The sequence below is a fragment of the Sinocyclocheilus anshuiensis genome, unplaced genomic scaffold (assembly GCF_001515605.1).
Source record: "Sinocyclocheilus anshuiensis isolate Anshui unplaced genomic scaffold, SAMN03320099.WGS_v1.1 scaffold117, whole genome shotgun sequence".
NCBI lineage: Eukaryota > Metazoa > Chordata > Actinopteri > Cypriniformes > Cyprinidae > Sinocyclocheilus > Sinocyclocheilus anshuiensis.
The window spans coordinates 3,354,782-3,380,944 of NW_015536624.1; the positions used below are offsets into that span (position 1 = coordinate 3,354,782).

The 26,163-nt window shown below is 38.2% G+C and overlaps 1 protein-coding gene across 7 annotated transcripts in view; it reads left to right on the forward strand.

Annotated features, from left to right (window-relative positions):
* The window catches only part of LOC107704672 (protein PRRC2B-like), a 43,216-nt gene extending 30,315 nt beyond the window's left edge, over positions 1 to 12,901 (forward strand). For 3 of the 7 annotated variants that reach the window (XM_016507667.1, XM_016507663.1, XM_016507682.1), the window contains 9 exons: positions 3,843 to 4,035; positions 4,130 to 4,224; positions 7,536 to 7,660; positions 8,768 to 9,008; positions 9,196 to 9,363; positions 9,456 to 9,535; positions 10,521 to 10,602; positions 10,688 to 10,897; positions 12,642 to 12,901. In XM_016507667.1, coding sequence (XP_016363153.1) covers positions 3,843 to 4,035; positions 4,130 to 4,224; positions 7,536 to 7,660; positions 8,768 to 9,008; positions 9,196 to 9,363; positions 9,456 to 9,535; positions 10,521 to 10,602; positions 10,688 to 10,897; positions 12,642 to 12,803 — 1,356 coding nt within the window. In that variant the 3' untranslated portion in view covers positions 12,804 to 12,901. Of the gene's footprint in view, positions 1 to 3,842; positions 4,036 to 4,129; positions 4,225 to 7,535; positions 7,661 to 8,767; positions 9,009 to 9,195; positions 9,364 to 9,455; positions 9,536 to 10,520; positions 10,603 to 10,687; positions 10,922 to 12,636 lie in introns of all 7 variants that reach the window. The other 4 variants (XM_016507676.1, XM_016507671.1, XM_016507687.1 and 1 more) reach the window with 4 other exon arrangements.
* Positions 12,902 to 26,163: the final 13,262 nt, after the last annotated feature.

Genomic DNA, 26,163 nt, shown 5'->3' on the forward strand with positions numbered 1-26,163 from the left:
GTTACACTCTCACTCAAAGGATGGACGATCTGACAGGATTGTTACTATGAGGTGGATCACATCTAATGTGTATAGTAAAGACAAACTCACCGAGTCTATCTAGTCATGATGAAGATGTATATACATTTCAATTTCAGCAGGCAACTATTTTTACAGCTACATTATTGTTCCAGCCACAATTAATCACAACAATGTATATACAATTACAAATGATTATATATGAATCGTCAGTTTGTTGTTTTACACACATGTGCACAGACATTATTTCATACACGACATAGTCGTGAGATGCAAGAAACATAGACATATGGCAAGAAATCTGTAGACGCGCCCATAACAACAAAAGACAATACTTTGTTGAACCTTTTCTGATAAGTGTGCGCTGCAAATGTGAGCATTTTTGATGATCGTTTCTGTCCAGTCTGCTCGTTTTATCGCGTTTAACCACAGCTGTCGTCGGATTTTGTCTGGCAGAGGCAGCAGATATGCAATCAAATTTCTAATTTGAGGCTGTATTACGTCGATTCTGGCACCCAACATCACAACAAGATATTTTAAGCTCCTTATGTAGCCGAATCTGCGCTGGTTTGAATGGGCCTCCTCCAGTTTCCCCTTTGTTTTGCTGCCTCCAGCTAGCGCTGTGACGTCGACTGGCCCTAGTTACCTGTGGTTGGTAGTTTCATTCTAGATTCATGTTAAAGTGTTAACAGTATGGTAAAATGTTATCATTCTGCTAAAACATGCTAGCAATGTTTTAAACCAAGTGGATATGTTAAAACATGCTAGAAACCACGTTTTAACAATTTGTTAGACACTAAACATTTTAACATGTTAGCAATATGGTAAAACATATGACCAGTTTGTTAAAACATGCTAGCAAAATGGCAAAACATGGCAGCTTCGTTAAAATACTATAAATTGTTAGCAACGTGCTAAAACATGATTTTTAAAAATTTTTACTTCGTTAAAATGTTAGTAATATGGTAAAACATTCTAGCAATTTGTAAAAAAAAATAAATAAAAAAAAACGTTCGCAGCATCGTAAAACGTGCTAGCTTCATGTTACAATGTTTGCAAGCTAAATATTAACATGCTACGTTGTAAAATGTTTTAGCAATGTTTTACAGTATTGGTAAATTTTAGCATGTTGCTACAATGTTTCATGTTAGCTTCATGTTACAATATGTTAGCAACTGCTAGTAAATTGATAAAACGTTTACAACGTGTTCAATTATGGTAGCGATTAGGGGTGGAACGATACATGTATTCGTACCGAACCGTCACGCAATGCAACGCTGTTTGATAACCGGCCGCCAGCACAAGAACAGCGAATACCATGAGTTGCGCACTTGAAAACAAAGCCCACTAGACAGTGACCATGTGCTGATTCTGAATGCGTCTCTCACTGACTGACAAAGGAGTATACTTTAAAGGCTTGTGCACCCTACTGTTTGCGAAATGGAGCTTTGTGCTCGTGTATCCTACCTCTCTTATTCAGCACAAATCCAAATATTCCATAATATTTCCATATTGGCGATGTAACGTACTTGAATGCTAAACTATTATTTATTTTGTAAATTATAGGCTTCGTACTTCAGTCGCGTTCCAACGGTGACACAGAGGCAGGCATGCTGATTTTTGGTTCACCGTATTTTATTTTGATAAAGTACCAACTGTGCTGTCAAGTTAGCAATGGTGGAACTGATGTGTGTGTGTGTGTGTGTGTGTGTGTGTGTGTGTGCGCGCGCGTGCGCGCCGGCGCGATCACTTCAACTGTTTCCTTATACCAACAGAATCACCTTTAAACACTTATTGTCTTATTAATAATGCATCACTGTATAAAGGTCTGCTTTTATTTGTGTACACTCACAATGAAAACAAAACCTTGTGCTTTTATAAAATAAAGAAAACAAATAGGATGTCGCTTTTTGCCATTTGAGTTTCCTTTCTGTGAACAAATTAAGCGTGTCACAAAATTAACTGAAACTCAGCGTATATAGGCTACGTTACGTGTAGGCATGGGCCGGTATGAGAATTTGACTGTATGATAACCTTAAGCAAAAATATCACTGTATTGTCATTACAGATCTAAAATGTGTTATTTTTAAGTGACTGGGTAAAAAAAAAAAAATTCCGCTGAACACAATATATTTTGTTTTTGAGCAACATACAAAAAAGCAGCACTGCGCTGAAACACTGCTTTGCTTTAATATGAACTATACAGAGACGAGATTAAAAAAAAAATACCACGTAAACTTTTCTGAAGACAGTCAGTTCCCCTCAAACACATTCATATAAACCCCCAAATCAATATTGAGGATTTTCTTCCAATAGTTCGTGCATCATGAACAGTGAGTGACCTGCCTGCTACAGTATTTTTCTCTGTGCGTCCGTCTTCAACGTCTCTGGCCTGTGTCAACTGGCATTTACAGACTTCATATTTTCACATAAATGACATTTTAGAAAACGATTGCATTGCAGCGCAGTTTGTGCAAGTCCAGAACAGAGGCGAGTTGCAATAAGACAAAAAACAGCCAGTTGCTGATCGCGCAAGTTCAAGGGGCAGCTCCTGAAGTTCGTCCATCCTACACACACACGTGACTGACCGCTCGCTCCCACCAACAGGAGGAGGAGGGTCGTGTTACACTCTACACTGCACTCAACCTGAGGGATTACTACACTTTCAGTCTTTGAGGAGACATGAAAAACAGTGCATACCGCAGGAACGGTGTAAAGGAAAATATTAGCGGTTTTGAAACCGTGAAATTTTCAAATCGCGGTATACCTTGAAACCGGTAATCGGCCCATGCCTAGTTATGTGTCGCACTATATTTGATTTAGTTTACAGATAAACAAGGGAAAAAAACATTTGAAGAATTTATTCCTTGTATGTATATATATATGTATTGCAGATTTTATATATATATATAACATAATGTAATAATATTTAGTATTTTTACATCTAGGTGGAAAAGAATTTAATTTGTACTACTGTCTGTTCAAAATAAATGAAAAGAAACCTAGCATAGTAGATTTTTTTTTTTTCCCTGTTGTACTGAAATCGTATCGAACCGTGACCCCTGAACCAAGGTACGTACTGAACCGTGACATCTGTGTACCGTTCCACCCCTAGTAGCGATGTGGTGAAACATGCTAACAATGATCTAAAACATGTTCGCAACTTCTGGAAGCATGTATGAACATACTAACAACAACTAGCAACCAGCTAAAACATGTAAACAACCCTCAACTACATGGTAGAACATGTTGAAAGCATGCTGCAGTTATCTACATGCTAGAACATGCAAATTTATTTGATAAACATCTGTCTAATTTTATTTGTTTTAAAGGAATAGTTCACCCAGCAATAAAAATTTTCATTATTTTACTTACCCTCAAGTTTTTCCAAACCTATATTGGTTTCTTTCTTCTGTTGAACACAAAAGAAGATATTTTGAAGAATGAGTGCAACCAATGAGTTTCTGGTTCCCATTGATTTCCATGGTATTTTTTCCATACTGTGGAAGTCAATGGGGACAATCAACTGTTTGGTTACCAACGTTCTTCAAAATATCTTCTGTTGTGTTCAACAGAAGAAATAAAATCATACATGCCTCCAAAATTAAAGCTTTTAAAAGAACTGAAATCTTTCCGGACAGGCTTTCTCACGCCAACATTTTTATTTTGATCTTGATCTGCACTAAAAGAAACAAATGATTGAGTGAACCAACAATGTGCTAGAGCCTGAGCAGCTGAAGCACAGGTCACGTTATCTTCACTGTCATTTCCGAACACTTGTGTCCATCAGTGTCCCTCACCAGTGTGTTTCTCTGTGGTCTCAGATGGAGTCGGCTCGTAAGGCGTGGGAGAACTCTCAGGCTCTCCCGGAGCAGTGCTCCCCGGGCGGTGTGGGCTCTGGCGCTCAGCCCGCCTGCAGCGTGGGCTCCTCCAGCGGCGTCAGCTACAGCTCCTTCGGCGGAGTGTCCATGCCACCCATGCCTGTGGCGTCTGTTGCTCCTTCTGTCTCCATGCAAGGTCAGCTGTCTAATCATTCTCTCAGACTGTGTGTTGCATGTGGTGGCAATGCATGGCTCTAAAAACTGTTGTGATCTGTGTGTGTGTATCACAGGCAGTCACATCCCTCCTCTGTATCTGGATGGTCATGTGTTCCAGAGTCAGCCACGGCTCATGCCGCCCTTGTCTCAGCAGCCCAGTTACCAGCAGGTACGCGTCGTCTTCACTCTCCACGGTTTTTATAATGACCGTCTCATATTTGAGTTAGTCTGCTGTTTTGAAAGAGCATCTTGCGGGCAGGGGCTTCACATGCTAGAAATATCAGAGATCTTTGAAGTTGAGACTGCAGGTCTCTAAACATGTTTTGGTTTGATTGAAGATGTTTGTAAACTAGTAAATTGTGCTTTATTAATTTATGACTCCCAGGCATACAGAAATCTGCCCCAGCAGCAAGTCTTATCCAGTGATCACAAACTACTGGGAGTATAACCCTGTAAACAGGGATTAAAGTTTTCCGTCGCTACGACGGATTTCTGTTAATTGCAGCGAGTCTACGACGGATTTCCGTCAGTTGGAAAAAATGAGGGGAAAAGAAACATTTAGCACATTGTGATAAAATTAGTGACTTGCCGCCACCTGCTGGTGGTTTCGGTTTCATTTTTAGGTATAATTTCAGTTATGTAAATCATTTTATATTTCTGTATTCAAAATTTTATATTTAAAACATTAATCTCCACATTAATTTATGAATTTAAATGCACTCGTGCCACCTCTTAGCCTCATTAAACGTCTGAAAATGTACCTACAACAAGCCACTTTTGTGTTCTTCTGTTCACCCTCTGTAGTACAAATACATTTTTTATTAATACTAATTTCGTATGATTGGTAACTTATTTGTCTTATTCTACTTTTTATTATATTGTTTCAAATAGTAATTTTAAAAAGCTTATAAACATAAATTGTTGAATTGACAGATGAAAATGATGCTATTGCAAAGGTAAAAAGAAAATACCCCTGTAAGCCATTTTAAGGAGTCATAGGAAGGCTAATTCTTGATCAGAATTTTTTATTATTGATTAGAAGTTGCTCCTACATTTTTTAAATTAGGAGGACAAGCACTCCTAATTACGAGAAGAAAAAACTGCTCTTAAACTGGGTGTGTGACAGGTATGGCTGTGGAATGGGGTTTTGGCTGAGGAAAAATGAGTGTCATATTTGATACATCAGACTTTTATGGCTCATATAGTCTGATACAGTGAGAATGTGGAAGAAAAACAGCTCAATTTTATACAGAGACTCAAACTGAGCAAAAAAAAAAAAAGCAATTTGGTGCAGATACTGATATTTATATGATGAAATTCTGTTGCTTGTAATGTAAATCAATGAGTTCTTTATAAAAGGTTTGGAGATATTTGCATAAAATTACATAAAAGGGCTGGGTAAAAAATATTGATTTCTCGATTTTAATTGATTCTCTTTGTGCTTTGTTACTTTTGATATGAAACTGTCTCAAATTCTGTCTATTTTATTACAATATTCAAACAATAAATACACTGAACAAAATTATAAACGCAACACTTTTGTTTTTGCCCCCCATTTTTCATGAGCTGAACTCAAAGGGGATCTGTTTAATGTTTAGTGACTGTTCACTGTAGTGCATGTAAACTGATCATCTTCTCCACTGTAATACCAGTTTCAGCATGAAAAAAACAAGAATGAACACCAGAAGGGACGTTAAAATAAAGAGTACAACTTACCGAAATCCGTATCCTGTCTCATGTTATCGCTTAATCAGTGTTTCAACCGTGGAAAGACATCAATGTAACTGCTTGTAAATAATGTCATGTAACGTCACATTTACCTCAGAAAAAAACAATATTCGGTGACCATGAACTCGTTAGTCAGCTAGAAAAATGTACTCTAGCGATGAATATTTTGCTAAATATATGCACCATATAACATATTCATTACAATTTTTACTGTTCAGTATTTAATGTGTTTAAATAAATCCATCAAGTTTGACAGCCACCATTTAAATGTTTATATTTCACCATTTAGATGTTTATATTTCAAATAACTAATTGGAGTAGAAATAGTTATGTAATTGTAAAGGATAATTTAAGTGTTTGTATACAAATCTGAATTTTAACCTTCAATATTATAGTAATGTAGTACCAACTGACTCTGATATATATTTTACAGCATTAGTTGTTTTTTTTCCTTGAAAATTTGCCATGTACTGTTACTGATATACATCCAAAATAATCGGAATCGAATTGGAATCAAATCAAATTGCAAGCTTATGAATCTGAATCGAATTGTGAAATTGATGTCAAAACCCAGCCCTAGATATAAATATCACTCATCACTCTATATCTCCAATAATATATGAAATATGATGATATTTAAATTATCAAAACATATACAGTGCAATACAATGATGATTGAGAGATGAACAAATAAGCGTTCCTCAAAAGATTTGAGATGTTTTCGAGGCTTGGGAAGATCACTGAGGAACTCCACTGAGGAACAGGAACGGGTTTAACAGTAATGTTTTGATTAGTGGTCGACTGATATTGTTTTTTTTGACAGCCGATGCCGATATATTGGAAAGCAGTGTGGCCGATATAAAGCCGATATAATTGTATTTATTTTAATTAATATTTAAGAAATTTGAAATCATTTGAAAATGGATTAAAAAATTAATTTGTAGAATAAACATACTTATACTTTAGATGACATAGTATTTTTTACAAATAAATATTTAATAAAAATATAATTAAAAAGGAAGTAAACCATAACCAACAGAGCACTCTGTATTCTGGGAAGTTTGTGTGCATTGGGAATCATATCTTTTCAAATAAAGCCATGGTAACACTCATTTTACATACAGCACACAGTGAAAATGACATGAATATGACAGTGGGCAAATGCATAAAGCGCAGCCTAATTTGAAATCACGAATTTAATGTTTAAAGCATTCAATTTGCATGGACCGAATGTCACGCAGAGAACACGTGATCATGCAGGTCACATGCACACTTCACAAGATCTCACAACTGGATTCGACTAAGTTTGCAAGGTTTGTGAAATTACATTTTCATTTAATTTCATTAAATTTTCATTTAAAAATACATTTTAATTCCTTTGTTTAACAGTTCTATCGGATTATTGGACAGATTTCTATCCGCATTAGACAGAACTGTTAACGACGACAGCGAACAAGAGGGAGAATATGAGCACTGTGTGCTCAGGCGCTGCCGCTCTCAGCACCGTCAAAATAAAATTCCAGCGTCGAACGCATCGGCCAAACAGAAAAACTTATCGGCCTATGTCGATATTTGAAAAATGCCAAATATCGGCTGATATATCGGCCTTGGCGATATATCGGTCAACCACTAGTTTTGATCTTGTTGATCATTTAGTCTTGTGTATCAAATATGATACAGTTGGCTTTATAGGGTTCATTCATTAGATCTATGTGCATGTGAATAACCCGTGTTTGTTTTTTGTGTGTTCAGGCCACCCCTCAGCAGATCCCCATCTCCCTGCACACGTCTCTACAGGCTCAGGCTCAGCTGGGTCTGCGAGGAGCTCTGCCTGTCTCTCAGTCTCAAGAGATGTTCAACTCCATCCCTCCCTTCAGGTAATTCACCCACCTCAGTCACGGTCTCTATCGTTCAATTTCATTCTGTAATCATCTGCTGCATTTCTACACTAAGTCCCTTGCCATTGCAAAGAGTTTCTCTTAAAACACAGAACTGTTGGTATCAATAACTGCTGTATATTGCTTCTTCTACACTGACATACAGTCTAGAGAATATGGACAAAGACAAAAAAAGAATCCTTTTCTACTGTATTGTACACTACTGTTGTTGTCATAACAAAAATTTCAGTAGTCAGTGTCAATTCAAGTAAAATTTCACTCTTATTGGTCCCATAGTGTGTAAACTGTTGGACCACGCTCCCTTTTAATTAACCATTTAAAATCAAAATCATATAAAAATTGAAGTATTAATGCTAATAAACAAAGTAAATTATGCATTACAATATAAATTATTTTTTAAAGCAAAGATCCAAAAAATATAGAACAAAGAGTGTTAATAGTAACTTACTGTAGAGGCTTATTAAAGCTACTAAACCAATTTAGCCACAACTGATTTAATGCATAGTTTCAGGAGTGAATCATGGAATGACAATTTAGTGGATTTACTGGAATAAATCCAGAGATTGACTGATAATCGGTTTAAATCTTAAGACTGATGACAATCGGTTTAAGTGTAGATGTCAATGATAATCTGTTTAAGTGTAAAGATAGACTGATAAATGGTTTAAGTATAGAGAGAGACAGATAATCTGTTTAAATGTAGAGATTGACTGTAATTGGTTTAAGTGTATTGTAGAGATAGACAGATAATAAGTTTAAGAGTAGAATCGATTATTGGTCTATCTCTACACTTAAACCGATTATCGGTCTATCTCTACACTTAAACCGGTGATAGGTCTAAGTGTAGAGATTGACAGTAATTGTTTTAAGTGTAAAGAGAGGAAGATAATCAGTTTTACCGACATATTTTCCAGTATTCAAACTTTTTTCCTTGATCGGATATTGGTTATGTAATATCTGGTCCTCTTATAAATGTTAAATCTCATTGAGTCTGCTCTAAGCTGGTGAAATTGGCCACACTAATAATGCTGGGCTTCCTCTACTTTTGTGATCATCTGAGTGCTCTCATGTTCTCCTCTGTTACAGGTCTCAGGTGTACATGCACCCAAACCTGTCTCAGCCCAGTCCCATGGTGCTCTCTGGTGGAGCTCCTCTCAAAGGGCCTTACTCTGCATTTCCTGGCATGCAGCCGTCAGACATGGTCAAACCACAGTCTGGGTCTCACTACCAGCCCATGAATGGCAGCCAGCCGCTGGTGTACGATGGGCCTATGAATCAAGCGGCTGGGATGGGCACGTCACAGCTCATGGACTCACAGCTCATTCAGGCAAGTTCTGTGAAAGCCATAAGACAGCAGTGTTCAACTACATAAACACATATGCAGTTATAAAAGTAAAATGATTTGGGTCAGGCATTAGTATGCAGTCAGCAGCTTCAAATGCAGTTTGAATTTGCTTTATTCAGAATTTATAGTTCAAGGCCGTGTATATTGACTGATTGCTGTGTTTTTTCAGGTGACGATGCCCATGCCTGGATCTCAGCTGCGCTACGGCTCGGCCCAGCAGCACCTCATCCTGCCCCAGTCCATCCAGCTCCAGCAGAACCAGAACTTGTCTGTGGGAGCTCCACGCCGCATGATGCCTCCTGGATCCCAGCCGACCATTATGAGTGGCAGCAGGGAGGTGAGAGTCTGTGCTTCAGGAAATTACTGCCCTCAAATATCTTCCTGCGTGTTATTGACACACTTCTCTGATAAATCATGTTCTTTCTGCAGCCTTCCCAGATGGACTTGAAGGGATTTCAGTTCTCTGATAAGCCCAACCACTCACCTGGAATACCCAGCGGCTCCTACAGGTGAGCGGAGGTGTTGGTGTTGGTCTTCATCTTCACCGACCCCCCCCCCCCCCCCCCCCACCCCCCCCCCCCCCCCCCCCCCCCCCCCCCCCCCCCCCCCCCCCCCCCCCCCCCCCCCCCCCCCCCCCCCCCCCCCCCCCCACTTGGTGGTAGTGTTTGGATGTTTAATCAGTTAAATTCATAAAACAATTTGATCATTTAACAGTAATTGTGTCCTATGCAATGCTTTTTTCAGTAACTCTGTGTTGAAACAAGTTCATCTTTAAAAATAATTAAATTAAATTAGAACAGTTCCTTTCCTTTTTTTTGATAGTGTTGCAAAGGTTTACTGTTAAAATTAAAACCGATGGAAAAATGAGAAAAAGTGAATTTTATTGTAAAAAGTAAAGTTTATTGGAAAAGTATATTTTATTGTACAACAGAAATATATTTTTATTTCTTCAGTTTAAGCCAGTCTTTCATTTTGGTGGGTTGTAATTGGTTGTAATGTAAAGAAATTACATAATTTATGTGCAGACTTGCTTTTGATTTATTCATCCACAATTTGATACATTTTGAGATTTTCCATGTTGAGACATTCCATACTGTAAATTCCTCTTGATGACTGAATTCAGCAATTCTATACAAGTTTCTGCTTTGCGGGAGTCATAAAGGGGCCGGTGTGTCAAATGCTGTCAATTTAACAGTAACATTTTCCCTATTTAGTGGTCATTTGTGAACACAATCTGCTGTGAAAAGTTATGTCGTAATTATGTGTGTGGGAAAATGATTTATAAGTACCGTGATTAACACTATATCATGCATTATTAATAGAAATGTATCTTAAGAACTCAATTTTATTTTGATTTACTGTTTTAAGAACTAAGACCATTTGTGAATGTTTTAAAATGTAGTCTTTTGAGTCTGTTAGTCACAGGAATGCTTTCATGGTGTAAGCGTCTGTGTTCACTCATGAGGTCTTGTGTTGGACTGTCTTTCTCCTCAGGCCCGGTTCAGCCAGTCCTAGTGGGAAACTCTCAGGAGCCCCTGCAGCGGTCGCCTCTCTCCCTGGACATTACACACAGCAGGTACGGCTCATTTCTGTCCCTAACGCTGACCTGAGAGGACACGTTACACACGGCTTACACACTCATCTGCTGTCTGATGCTGCAGATGTCCGCTCCTCAGGGCAGTATGGTCATGCACATGAGGCCCCCCACCAGTGGTCCCTTCCCCAACCCTATCCAGCGGCCTGTCATGCAGGTCAACAAAACCGTCATAATCCGTTCGCCACCCTACCCCAGCCCCGGGCGCGATCTGCACCACAGCACACCCCCCTCCAACCCCGAGCTAACCGTGAAGGGTCCTGAGGATGGTGTGAAGGTGAGCCACCCACTGTGAGCATAGGTAATGGCATCTCATGCATTTCCTTCTTATTGTCATTCTTTATGATGTTTTGTTAGATCACGTTTACATCAAAACCAAAATGTTAATCTGTAAAGATGAAGCTGTCTAATGATGGTTATGTCTAATGATGGAGGTTTGTTGTGTCTCTTAAGTGAAGCTGGGTCATTTAGCAGCTTGATAAGGGCTGGGTAATAAATCAATGTTAGCATTACAAATTGATTAATTTATATTATTTTTCTGTGTTTAGCGTATATCTAGATAATCTGATGTGTGTTGCTAATAAGTCTGCATGTTCTTCATACTCGAGAACGAGAGTTTCATCTTCACTACAACCCGCCAAAATAAAAGTTTGGTTTAATTTGAAGAAACCGACAAATAATTACTATGTTGTAGTATTTCTACAACAGCATTAGTATTTGCTCGATGTGGTATTATTTTCCCCCCTTTTTTAAGGAATATATTATACAACCAAGATATGTTTTCATCCATGTTAATTTTATGTATGCAAGTTCTGTTGTCCAGCAGCGTATTAAAAAAAAATACAAATGAAAACGCTGAAAAAAAAAATATATATATACACTGAACAAAATTATAAACGCAACACTTTTGTTTTTGCCCCCATTTTTCATGAGCTGAACTCAAAGATCTAAAACTTTTTCTATGTACACAAAAGGCCTATTTCTCTCAAATATTGTTCACAAATCTGTCTAAATCTGTGTTAGTGAGCACTTCTCCTTTGCCGAGATAATCCATCCACCTCACAGGTGTGGTATATCAAGATGCTGATTAGACAGCATGATTATTGCACAGGTGTGCCTTAGGCTGGCCACAATAAAAGGCCGCTCTAAAATGTGCAGTTTTATCACACAGCACAATGCCACATTTGTCGGAAGTTTTGAGGGAGCGTGCAATTGGCATGCTGACTGCAGGAATGTCCACCAGAGCTGTTGCCCTGTCATTTCTTCAGTGTTGTCACATGAAAAGATATAATAAAATATTTACAAAAATGTGAGGGGTGTACTCACTTCTGTGAGATACTGTATATAAATAAAATGCAGAATCTAGAAAAAAATTAAACGGAAAACAGAATTTGGTGAAATGAAACTGATTTTATAGGCCTGTAGTAGATGAAAAGATGGAGTTTTAGAAACAAGTTTTTCCATTAATTCTCAAGGTTGAACAAACATTTCTTTCCCTATTAATGGTAAAAAGAAATTTGAATATTGTAATTAAATATTGATATCGAATGATATGGACAAATGTTGTGATTATATTTTTGGCCATGTTGCCCAGCCCTATTCTTGATATTTTACTTTTCTTAATGATATTCAGTATGTATTATTGAGGGGTCTAAAATAACAGAGTAAAAACAAGGTAAAAATGTTCCCCTCGCTTTTTCTCTAAGAATATGTATTTATCTATTTTATTGGACCGATGTAAAAATTCATTAGCGTAAATGTGATCATCTGCTTCATCCTGAGGAAGAACTATAGAAACCAGTCTAATGGCACAATACACAGGAAAATTAAAAGCTATGAAAATGGCAAATTTGATGCTAAAATTACCATGTGGCTTAAATATATATTGCCTTCTCATGTGTTGACTGTTCAGTGTATTATACAGTAGAATCATTTGAAGCAGTCATTTTTATAAGTCTTTGACTGCCAGTTTTGGTGAGGTTCTGCTCCAGTATTGAGCTGGTCTCTTGTCTTCGGTACAGGTGAAGGCTCTGCGTGACGCGCGTCAGGCCGTCAGCGACGCCAAGAGCTCATCAGTGATTCCCGGCAAGATCCAGGAGCAGCTGCCTTCAGTACAGGTCAAAGCTGCTCAAACCGGAGCCATCAAACCACACTCCGTCAAAGTGGAGGAAGGCAAAGCCTAATAAATGGACCTCATGATCACATGACACGGCTGTCTGTAGGACCTCCTCTCCCTCTTTTCTCTCTCTCTCTCTCTCTCTCTCTCTCTCTCTCTATAAAGGTCACATAGAGATATATATATATATATATATATATATAAATAGACACACTAGTTTTGGACTCTACTGCGCAGACTTTCTAAGATCAGCTTTATTTATTTACATTTTCTTTGACATTTTCAAGTGAAGAATTACGGTTCACAAAGGTGACAAACAAACCCTGGTGTGTCTCGCTCTCTCCATCAAAGTCTGCAAACAGGAAGCGTATCTCCAACTCTCGCGTCTCCACGCCCACATTGCCAAACTGAGCCAGCTGATTGGACTTGAGGTTTTGATTGACATGCAGATCAACAGAAGCTCCAGAGCTGTGCGGTGTGTGGCATTAGTCATTTTTACTGGGTACCATGGAGTTTTAACTTCTTTTTTTTTTTTAAATATATGTATAAATATAGTAATCATGCCTATTTGCACTATTATAAAAAAAACGCCTTTTATTCAATAAAAAAAAACTTCAAACCCAGTTTTGAGGACATTGTTCAATCCAAACATGGAGGACATGCACCTTTCTCTTATTTTACAGCTGCTTTTCATGCGTTGTGTAAATGCAAAGCAACATTTGATCCTTAAAGGTTTTGCGTGATGGTGCTTGACTGGCAGCGGTGTGGAATAAACATGTTAAAGTCAGCAGCATTGAGAAGCGCTTGCTCTGTGTTTGGTGTGATAAGGGCGGGTGGGATATATGGGCACTTGTGTAATATGAGGACGTTTGTGATGTTGTCAGTGGGATTGTTGTGCTGTCCGGAACACTGATGGGAAATGTTACAGTACGTTGTTCGATCTTTATTTGATTTGGTCAAGAAACCAAACTTCAGCTTTGAGTTACTGTTTTGGCGGGCGGTCGGTCGGTCACAGGAGTTGCGAGGGTTGCACAAGCAATAAAAAGCCTATCTGTAACCATCGGGGTCCAAACATGCATCTGCGTTGTGTCTGCAAATGAGTGCTTGTGTTGTAAATGTTGCCGTCTCTGTAGGCTCACGGGGATCATGACTGAAAATATTAAGTGCACAGGAAATGTTGGTTTTGAAGGTGCTTTGTTACACTGCCGCTGTACGGAACTATAACCCATCAGCACATGTTCGTTCATAATTGATATTGAAGCATTAATGCAAATGCAACCTCTTCTTTTCCTTTTGGGTGAACTGTTGGACATTTGAAATGCCTTTTTAAATGATTTCTGCAGTGCTCATGGTTATTTCAGAGGTTTGGCGCTGTTGGATCGCGTCACCTTCAAAGGTAACATTGCTTCTTGATGATTGCTGCATATCTGTACAGACTCATTATTATCCCTTTTGCTTTTGTTAGACCTGTATTTAAAGGGCCAGCAATGGATTTACTCACTTTTACATTTATTTTGAAGGGTCTGTTTTCCCTGCAGGTATTTATCACTCTGTGTTGTTTATCCTATTAAATGTGTGATAATATTTGCCCTTTTATTGGAAATGATCTCAAGAGAGAAATAAACAGACTGTGCTTTTTTCAAAAACGAATCATTGTTTGTATTCCCATTACCCATGTGCAGTTTTTGATGAGGCCATTGCAGTGATTTAAAGGGATAGTTCACCCAAAAATGAAAATTTGATGTTTTTCTGCTTACCCCTTTTTTACGTCTGATTCACCGCAATGTCCGAACTGTCCTGAGTGCATCCTCGACAGCCGGCGCGTGACGCGTCGTCGTCGTCTTGCTTTATGGTGGATCACAGACTTATAAGTGCATTACCGCCACCGATCTCTCAAATGGACCATTGACACTATCTACAATCTCAATTAGGAGTGTCAATGGTCCATTTGAGAGATCCGCCGCCATAAAGCAAGACGACGCGTAACGCACCTGCTGTCGAGAATGCGCTCGGGACAGTTCAGATATTACAGTGCATCAGAGGTAAAAAACGATATAAATACTGTTCAGTTTCTTGCACAGACCGATCGTTTCGTGTCTTTACACATCAATGTATCGTCACGAGCCGTAGGGTTTAATTTGGTTTTGTTTGTGTATGTTTTTTTTACTCTCAAAGCCATGATTCCCATTCACTTCCATTATAAGACTGACAGACTGCAACGGTTTGAGTTAAAAATCTTCGTTTGTGTTCTACTGAAGAAACAAAGTCACCTACATCTTGGATGCCCTGGGGGTAAGCAGATAAACATCAAATTTTCATTTTTGGGTCAACTATCCCTTTAAGCATTTAAGTCATGTCAAATGAAAATCAATGATACTGCATCTTGATGTTTTTCCCCTCTTTTAAATGCACGTTGAGAAATCTGAAATGGCTAAAAAGTTCAATACAGTAAAAATCAAGTAAAAAATTAAGACTTTTCACTAAATTAACGTTTTAACTGATTTGTAAAAATGAATTAATTCCAACTCTAGTCTAACTGTTTTTGCTATGAGTTTAATTATGCAGAAGCGAGGCTGTGTTGTACTGTCAATATAGTAACAACTAAAGGGTTGTCATTAAAGTCCCTTTCACTGCAAGTCAGTTTACTTTTTCATGCATTGAACATTTCATATCAGAAATCAAATCTGATATGAATTGTATAAACCGATCATTTTTGCTCTTGTAATCGCAGAAAAATCACTATAACTCAGCATAAACCAAGGGCTAGTCAGTGCAAGTTTCACAATGCCAAACAGCAAAAACAATTCGTTTTTTCTTTTCTTTCATTAACCCAGTTCTCCAATAGTATTAAGTGAAGTGTCTCATTATGGGATGCACTCCTGCATTTTTTGTGGTGTTTCTCAACACGTTTCTGAAGGCACACCAATAGTACACATTTCTGAACTCTTCCTGATCAAACACCTGATTCAACTCCTTACTAGAAACTCCAGGACATGAAATTGGTGGGCCAAATAAGAGATATTCCCGCGAACCCAGCTGTGAAACACTGCCTTATGCTGCCTTCACATGCTATCGGAAACCTCCTACTTCCCACCCTGAAGTTGTAATTACGAGTTTGTCGTGTTTAAGTGTTTTGTTCTTGGAAAGAACAGGAATTAAGGAAGACAACTTTCTCATGAGTTATTCTTGACCATTTGTTGGGGAAATATTATTAAAGTCAAAAGGTACAGAAGATATTTAGTTAAGATCCAACAGGTTTTGAGTAAGATGTAGCATCCCATTCATTGGTAGCCATATGAACATTCACATTTGACTCACTATCTAGATATTCAGCTTGCTGACGATTCCTAACTTTTGGTCAAATATTTTTGCTATGTTCAATACAAACAATTTGCATCAAATGGTGATTTATAAATATACATGACTGTAAAGGCAAGAGATGTTGTGAGAAAAGCTAATAAAATGTTCCTCTTCTCCGCCATGTTTAAAGTTTATGGGCCGTCAACTCCGGAGCTTAAGTATAAAAATGATCTGTTTCCCAGTTGTAAATAAGACTAATAAAGTTGTAGTTATGATAATTCCAATGGCACATTGAAGGCAGCATTAGAAGCCATATTACAGGGATGGGCAACTCCCCTCCTGGAGGGCCACTTTTGGAGTTAAGTTCCATCCCTAATCAAAACCCTGCCTGTGGTTTTCTAGTGTTTCTGAAGACATAGGTCCAAATTTCATGCATGTTTGATTAGGGGTAGAGCTAAACCCTGCAGGACAGTGGTGCTCCAAGACCGGAGTTGCCCAACCCTGCTGTATTACACTGGCTGCCAGACATGATGCTTGCGTCCAGGATTGGGAACCAGTGATATGCACTAAAAGTTTGATATATTAACTCTTTGTTTCATCAGACAGCCTGTTTTGAATCCCTCTGCCAACTGCAAGGATTATTATCCAGGAACAGTTGGGAACCACTGGTCTATGGATGCAGTGGTCACCTGGAAAGATAATGGGCTTCTGGCTTTGAGGAGCTTTAGGAACCTTACAAGTGTGTGCGGTGCTGCTTCACAAATACCTTTTTATCGTATCTCCTTTCTAGAAAGGCCATGATGCACAATAGTCATTTCTCCTGTAGAATATGCATGCAAGCCAGAACCTTGCCTGTAATATATCCGGGAAATCCACCATCCAGTGTGAGGGGTGCTGTTTGGGGATCGGCTTTCTCATATTCGGACACGTTTTGCAATAGCCAAACGATGCTGCCACCTCAGATGACAATGTCTAAAATTCTACTTTGTCCAGTAGCTCAAATGGAGACACTGAAATAGCATCAAGCACCATCACTAAATCCCATGATCGAGAAAGTGGTTTAGAAACTGGGACAATTCATAAAACAGCACGCTTAAGGATGCTGCCCTACTGCAGTGCTGGGTAGCTCCAGTCCTGGAGGGCCACCGTCCTGCAGATTTAGCTCCATCCCTAATCGTACACGTCTTCACAATTACTTGAAAGTTATCCAGAAGTTAGTCATTTGCATTTAAATGGGCCAGGCTCTTAGAGCCAAGTGCTCTCGATGGGATTGAAAATCTCCCTCATGCCTGTGACAGCAGATCTCTTTGCAGTGGTAGTGGCAAGGGCTGTTTGTATAGCATGCATATTTAATTCCAACTACTTTAATAAGTAACTCCCAAACAGTCGGCCAAATTGGAACAATGCTGTTCAGATGGCACACGTGCTGCTCTCCTTCCCCTCACTCTTTTAAGATTTATTTTTGGCATTTTCGCCTTTATTACAATAGGACCGATCAGAACTGACAGTAAGCGTAGAGGAAGAGAGATGGTGGGGTGGGATCGGGAAACAGTGTTGCCAAGTCCGCGGTTTTCCCGTGAAATTGGACTACTTTAACACTGTTGCCGCAGGTTCTTTTTCATGTCCGCGGGTTGAAGCGACTCCAATAACATGATATTTATCCCGTGAAGGCGAATTTTAGCAGGGGAACCCCGCCAAAAAACATGTATTTTACCCCCCTGAACGCGATTTTTAACAGGGGACCCCCCTCGAAACACGATTGGGCTAGTTTTGAGTATAGAGATTGGGTGGGTTTTCTTGTGAAAACCTGGCAACCCTGTCGGGAAAGGTCATTGAGTCAGGATTCGAACTCGGGACGCCAGTAGTGCAACGGCGCTGTGTGTCGGCGTGCTGCCCACAAGGCTATCCTGTTGACTTTCCCCCTCACTTCTGAACTCTTCCTGAACTAGTGTGTTCTTTTCATTAAAACTGTAAGTGAAGGGTTGTCAAATACTGCAAAAATATAACCTGGGGCCCGTTCTTCGTACGTCGCTTATTTTATCCGAGATGATATCATCGCACTAACCAGGATCTGGCTAATTCGGTTCTTTCGAATGCACCTGTTGTTGATGATTAGTATGGCTGGATTGAGTTATCTGAGATAATTGCCCGTTCATGGGTTGGTTTAAAAGGGGTTATGTATCGATACTCGAAACCACGATCAGCAATGCAGCGATTGGCTGGCGGCAAGACAGCAACGTAATGACATCATATAATTAAAAAAGACACCTGACGAAAAACTTGACAAATTTTTGGACTTTTATAAGGAAACAGCCAAGCGAACAAAACTACATAAATGTTACAATAGATAAATGAAATGTGCACCGTTTTATTTAATTAAAATTTTTTACATGATTCACAATTATTTATATTCACGATTTCTAATATTTGTACAGGCTTTACATTTTTATTTCAATGTAGTAATTAGCAATTCATTTAATTTTATATTTGAACAGATTTGTTACGTGACAGCATTATTTAAAGTTTCTTAAGTTATCTGCATCTCCTGCGCTCCACCAAGCCACTCCCATAATAGCTGTTATCACTCAAATTAATGCACGACTCTACATTATCTGTATAGCATGTGTGTAAGACTCAAATACAATTATGAAGTAATAATTTTATGACGAATAAATCTTTCAGTGAGTAAAACTGGCTGTGTCTGTAGTATTAAGGACTACACAACATTATTATATTATCTTTAAATGAATTTTTAAATGATTATTATTTTTTAACTATTGTCCCTGGATTAGTAGGGTACTCTTGTAATAAAGTAGCAGTGGTAACGGACAGATTTTAAGTATCAATTCTGCTTAAAAAGATGCAATCTAATCCTGTTTACATGAAATGAACCTGCTCCCGAGCAGGTTTTAAGATTACGGACCTGTTGCTATGACAGCAACTCCGGGATGAGCTTCGAAGAACCAAACCATCCAAGATCATGCCAAACCGTCAACAATCAAATCCAGCTAACTGAGTTAGCGACGTACGAAGAACGGGCCCCAGACAAAAAGAGATTCAGCTTTTGGGGGTTTACACAACACCATTTTCAAATAATATTGGAAAAGTTTCTATGCGTTTTGGTCGTTCATTTACATGACAATGGCATCTTAGGGGCCGGAAACACAAACTTTTAAAAACGGGTTTCAAAGTGCATGTTTTTGGAAAACAAACCAATATCATCTCTGTGTATACTACGAAAGCGCAAATTTGTAAGAACGGTCATGTCATGCATATGCATATTACATGTTCAGTCTATAGGAATGCTTATGTGCGCAGACACTTAATGTTTCTTTACAAAGTGACATTGCCAACTACTGGCCTGACATGCATAATACAGCCTTTTCAATTGTTTTCACAGATCCATGTGAATGGGGATAATTTTGACAACGTTGCCGCCTGTAGGTTATCTGCATCTCCTGCGCTCCACCAAGCCACTCCCATAATAGCTGTCATCACTCAAATTAATGCACGACTCTACATTATCTGTATAGCATGTGTGTAAGACTCAAATACAATTATGAAGTAATAATTTTATGACGAATAAATCTTTCAGTGAGTAAAACTGGCTGTGTCTGTAGTATTAAAGACTACACAACATTATTATATTATCTTTAAATGAATTTTTAAATGATTATTATTTTTTAACTATTGTCCCTGGATTAGTAGGGTACTCTTGTAATAAAGTAGCAGTGGTAACGGACAGATTTTAAGTATCAATTCTGCTTAAAAAGATGCAATCTAATCCTGTTTACATGAAATGAACCTGCTCCCGAGCAGGTTTTAAGATTACGGACCTGTTGCTATGACAGCAACTCCGGGATGAGCTTCGAAGAACCAAACCATCCAAGATCATGCCAAATCGTCAACAATCAAATCCAGCTGAGTTAGCAACGTACGAAGAACGGGCCCCTGGTCTAAGAAGTAAATCAACCAAAGTTATTGTGCACTGGGTAGGACAGGGGTGCCCTATCTTGCACCTGGAGGGCCACTTTCCGATTAAACAGACCTGAACCCTTCAATCAAGGCCTTGAGATCACTAGAACCTTGTTTTGTGTGTTTAAGCTAAACTTGCTGGAAAGATGGACCTCCAGGAGCAGGATTGGACACCCCTGGAGTAGGGGATAATATTTTCAAAACAAACCACTTAAAAATTAAAGCTGCAGTCCATAACTTTTTTTGTTGGTTAAAAATTATCTGAAAATGATTATTATCCGAAATCAATTTTTGAGCAAGTACATAACCAGCCAGTGTTCAAGTCTATCTCCAATTAGCCCGATTCACAATGGTAAGCTTGTAGTAATGTTTTCTAATTTGAGTGGTACTTTTCGCGGAAAATACGAGCATTCCGCCATTCATCTTTGCGTCATTATGTCACGTCTGTAAACATACAGGAGTAGTCCCGGCTAGTAGGCTATATCACATGATGTGAGGATGCTGCAGGTGGCAGATCTTCACAGCACAGCTGTAATTAAACTTATCATTTTGATGGCGAATTGTATTCCAGAAATAATTGTGTTAATGAAACACATGTAAGTGACTGAAATTAGATTATATTCCAGTTTTAAATGTGTATCTGATTACAGATACATGGGATTGCACAAGATTTGTATTTCAAAGAGAACCATGTAATGAATGTAGAATATATATGAAGGTTTCACTTTTTGAAATAATTTTTAAAAATTAACTTTTTTCACGATATTCTATTTTTTTTTATGCATCTGTATGTCTGTAAAGGCGAATGTTTTTTGTGTGTTTGAAGAGCAGAGAAGCATTTGCCGTCTAGTTGTAGTAAATCGACTTTTGTACGTTTTAAATATCCTGTGCATAGTGCCTTATTGTTTAGCATGAGATTGTGGTCAAATGTATTAAACAACAGGAAAAATTAAGCGCTCATATAGCTGTAAGTTGATGAAAGTGTAGGCTATGTAATGCGATGTACTTGCTGCCTCAGATACAGCCGTTCTAATGACAAGACAAAACGCAGATCTTGTCAACCCAGAGAGGGGTTGGATCGTGTGTGTGTGTGGTCGGTCGGTGGCCCGGTGACGTGGCTCGGTGAGTGAATTACGTGCATTTTCCCCGTGAGCCCCGGATCTACAGCACATTCACGGAATAAAAACGATCCGTCTGAACAGTGAGTTTCGTGCATATTTACGAGCTGTTTTAACACTTCTGGATCCTATTTGAACTTTATTTTACTTCAGGCTCGAGTTTCTTTTTTTCTTTGTGTGTGTGTGTGTGTGTGTGTGTGTGTGTGTGTGTGTGTGTGTGTGTGTGTATTCGGGCAAGTCTGCGCTCGTTATCGCGTGCTTTGAGTTTTTTTTTCATGAATCTTATATTTTAGTTTTTGTTTGATGGCGAATCTTCACAATGAAACTTTACAGCTCGTGCTGTAAATGTTTTGGAGTGTACAAAGCGACAGACAAACGCTTGGTTTACTTTATTTTGCAGAAATGCGTTTATTGTTTTCACACTCTGTGTTACCGGATCCATGCCGAAAATGGTTGTTTATACTTAAATCGCGATCTGTGAAATATCTGGTCAGAAAAATGCATTATACAAGTCGTTTTAATACATGAATGATGTGTTTTAATGCACCTTATAATGCATTGTATTGTATAATACTAATCTACTCATTGTTACACTTTTAGAAAATTTAATGCATTAAAACACACGAGGAACAAACCTTCAAATATTATAATGCTTTTTAACTTTGGTTACAGTTATTTAGGAAAAGATATAATGCACGATATATTATACATGTCTTAACATAAAGGCTTTAAGTAAAGTGTTAGCAAACCTTTTTTGAAGCGTAATTAATACACTAAGACTCTTTTATTGAGAATGTGTTTAGCCATTTATCTTTGACATGTCAGCAGTCATCACCTGTGTTAAAGGGGTCATATGATGCGATTTAAATTTGTCCTTTCTCTTTGGCGTGTTACAAGCTCTTGGTGCATACAGAAGATCTGTAAAGTTGCAAAGACTAAAGTCTCAAATCCAAAGAGATATTCTTTATAAAAGTTAAGAGTCAGCCACGCCTACCTAAAACGGCTCGTTCTAACACGCCCCCACATGTCTACGTCACGATGTGGGAAGATTTGCCCAAATGTTCACGCAAAGAAAGAAGGCGTAACTTTTATTCTCGCTGTAGTATTGTTGTTGCCGCCGCCGCCACGTCGTGAAGGCACTGTGTGTTTCGTTGTGAAAGCGAAACTACTTTGTTTGGCCTTCCAAAAGAGGACGATATCCACTTCGTCATGCCTGGAGCTGATCCGTGCTGGTCGCTGAGGAAATACTATAAGGCATTCGGCCAATCACAACGCACTGGATAGCTGGCCAATCACAGCACACCTCGCTTTTTCAGACTGATGAGCTTTGTAAAAATCAACACGTTTCAGAAAGGCGGGGCATAGAGGAGAGACAATAATGTACAGTATGTGGAAAATAATGTGTTTTTTGAACCTTAAACCGCATAAACACATTTCATTACACCAAATACACCAAATAATGTTCTTTTTAGCAGCATCATATGACCCCTTTAATTACCTTTATAACTTAATCAGGTTGTACAATTCTAACATTAGTGTGTGAAAACTAAATGAAAAGGCCGTGATGTAAGTTTTTATAATTTATGTGACATTTATGGTACAAATCTGACAGCTGTGGATAACAAAACCATAAAACGGTGATAATGAAGCATTATAGCTTGTCATTTTGCGCGCAGTGGTACAACTGGCAGCTGAAAGCATAATCAAGTACTTAAAAACTGAGCACATAAGTCTGGGCTGCAGTTTTCATATTACACCTCCACATCCACCTCCTTTGACCCTGTGTGTATGTCTGCATGAGGAATGTCCAGCAGAGACGCACTGAAGACAGATGAAGGTCTGATGATGATGCAGGAGCTGGAGGACCGACTCAAGGAACACACGGATAAACTGGAGCATGTGCGTCTGTCTGCCGTGGACCTGAGAAATGCTCTATCAGGGGTTTGTTTCTCTGTTCTCATTGCTGTGTGTCTCAGTCGTGTTGTGTGTTTGTGGATGAGCAGCATCTGATGTGCTTGTTTCTGATCCTCAGAATAATGACGGTATGCAGCAGTGTATGTCTGAACACATGGAGTGGCTCGCACAGATGACCGATCGCGTGGAGACGCTACAGATGAACACCACTGTCTTTGTGCAGGTCTTTCAAATCAAGTCCACTCAGGAAAGAACTTGATTGAACATGGTCTTTACTACAGAATGTCCGCACTGTGAACTCTAGCAAGTGTGCAGATGTGTATTGTATACGCTGCAAAAAATGATTTTCCTATTGAGTATCTTTATCTTGTTTTCCAGTACAAATATCAAAACATTCTTAAATCAAGATATATCGGAGAAGTAAATATACATCAGATATTAAGTCGTGTATACTTAAAATGTATGCCAGAGGGGTCAAAAAAATGTTTTTCCCTTTGAATTCAATCTATTTTTCTTAATGACAGTTTTTATGTCTTTTTGTATAGTATAAACTTAATTTTAAAAGTTTTTAAGAAAAAAGACTTAATATCTTAAGTCATTTGCTTCTTAAATGCATCTTGTTTGAGAATGTTTAGATATTTGTACTGGAAAACAAGATGAAAATACAGTAAAGCACATTTCCAATTAATTTTTAGAGCACTTTTTAAATATTCTTCAAAGCAGTTGAAGAAAGAATCCATGAACATTCCTGTTCCTCTCAATGCCAGTTGCTCAGTTAAAAAAGGGAAATGTCATCTTTCATGATTTAGAAATAAACAGAATTATTATCCATGGATTTTTTCAAATAGATTCCTGAAAACTTCACACCAAATTTCTACATATTTCACAAGGAACTGGGTCATTATTTCTTATCACTGAAATGAATGAGAAGGAATGCCTTGAATTTCTGTAATTTAATAGAGGATATTGAACTTAAAGAAGAAGGCCCCCTTCTTTCTTCCTCCTGTATTTATTTATTCATTCATTCATACATACATATATAGATTCTTTATATTTTTTTATTTTTTTGGTTTTATTTTATGATGCCTGTCTGTTGTTTGGCTAAGAAATTGTAAATACTGTTCCTTTCTAAATTCTTCTGTTCAATAAAGTTCTTGGCTGCAAATGTCATGTGACTGATAACTCAGTAGCAGCAGGAAAATGACGTCTTGTTTTGTAATTGCTAGAAATGGTTCTTCTGTGTTGTTATTCCCGTAGATGAGTGCCAAGCCACGCAGCTTTCGGGTCAAACAGCAGGGGCTCAGAAGCACTGGCCGCTGGGGCCGCTGTCATGTGACCGATGACGCCCAATCAGAGTATGGCTGGTCTCCCGTCCGCACCAGACGCAACAGTGACGCAGCGTCTGAGATGTCGTGTGCGTGGTAGAAACGCTAAGCTACACTCACATCGAGATCGTGTGATTGTTGCTCTTCATTTACTGTCAGCGTAACATTTCCTTTTCCAAAAGTGACCACTGTAAAGGTAGCATGCTGTTTTTGTGTTTCATACAGTTTACAGTGTAATTAAAAAGTGTTTGTTGTTCCAAACCTAAATGATTTTTCTTCTTTATAACAAAACAAGATTTTCTTTTTTAAAATCTCAGTGTTGTTTGTTCATACAGTGGAAGTCAATGGTCAACAAAACAGTTTGCTTCCCAACATCCATTAAAATATATTTTTTGTTGTACAGGTTTGAAGAGGCATGAATGAGAGCAAATGATGACAGATTGATCATTTTTGTGGTTAATTAGGATGATGTGCTCTCATAGGTAACATCAATCTTGCTGGGCCATATTCACAGCGCAAATCATCAAAAAGCGCTCAGAGATGCACAGTTTGCACAAATAATAAATAAATAAACATTAAGGAAATACACAAATACTGTGCTTATGAAGCATGACTGTTAATATAAATGTTTCTGTGAAAACTTAAATGTTTTCAATTTGAAACCACTATTTTTTTTTTTACATAATTAAATGCAGATGTATTGCTTTCTGCTGAGACTGTCAGTAAAATAACTGCATGTGAGCTGATGCTTTAGATTAAAATTATTTATACATATAGGTAGCTTTAGGTTAGGTTTCAGAGTGGGTTAAAGTGTTGAGGTCAACAGTGCATTTATAGATATAACTACAGAAAGGTAATTAAAATATGTACAAACAAGTACTTTGTATCAAATTATTCATTTAAATTAAGTACTAGTAGTTAAAAACACTTAATATAACGTTGGTTTGGTACTGAATAAACAAGCGCAGTCAACTAATCAACTCTAAAATCAGCTATGTCACCAAACTCTACACAACTGCTTCGTGATTGCTGCTTCGTCTTGATTTGGAAAACAAGATGAATTGCAACTATTACTGACAGCCCTAGCTTTTTAGCTTCGTTTACAATATCAATATTTCAATCAATTCGTTTCTTTTTCCAACATACCTAAAAGAAACAGCCTGCTTAATCCATCTTCAGTTGTAGAGGCACATTTCTCATTCGGAACGCAAGCGACTCCCAAATGTGTTATTATCCATGACATCCAGTGCAGAGAAACATGTAAGATCTTCTCTGAACAGACAGAGAGAGAGAGGACAAACAGAGTGAGGAGCACGTCAGATTACTTTTCCAAAATAAGTTACATTACATTAATAGTAAAGTAACGCATTACTTTTTAATTTGCAAGAAAATATCTAAGTTTCTTTTTCAAAGAAGTAAGGCTACATACTTTGTTTTCCCATTTATTGACTGACAGCTCTCCTGTCCACGTGTTGAAAGAAATTGGGAGTAAGTGCAGAGGCGCTGTGTTATCATGATGCTTAGACTAAATGTAAACATGCATTTACTCATCTCACTTGCACAAAAATAGATACAGTATTTCTCAAAATGAATAAAAACCGTGAAATGTAAGCTACAATAGTTAAATATGTTATATAACACAAATATCTATATAAATGATGTAATCATTTTATCTGAAAAAGGGTTTGTTACACTATTAGAAAAATATATTGGTCCAGCTCAGGACATTATTCTTTAATAATCTTTTATGAAATTCTTCACATGTGCAAGGGCTAAATGTCCACCCTGTTACAGG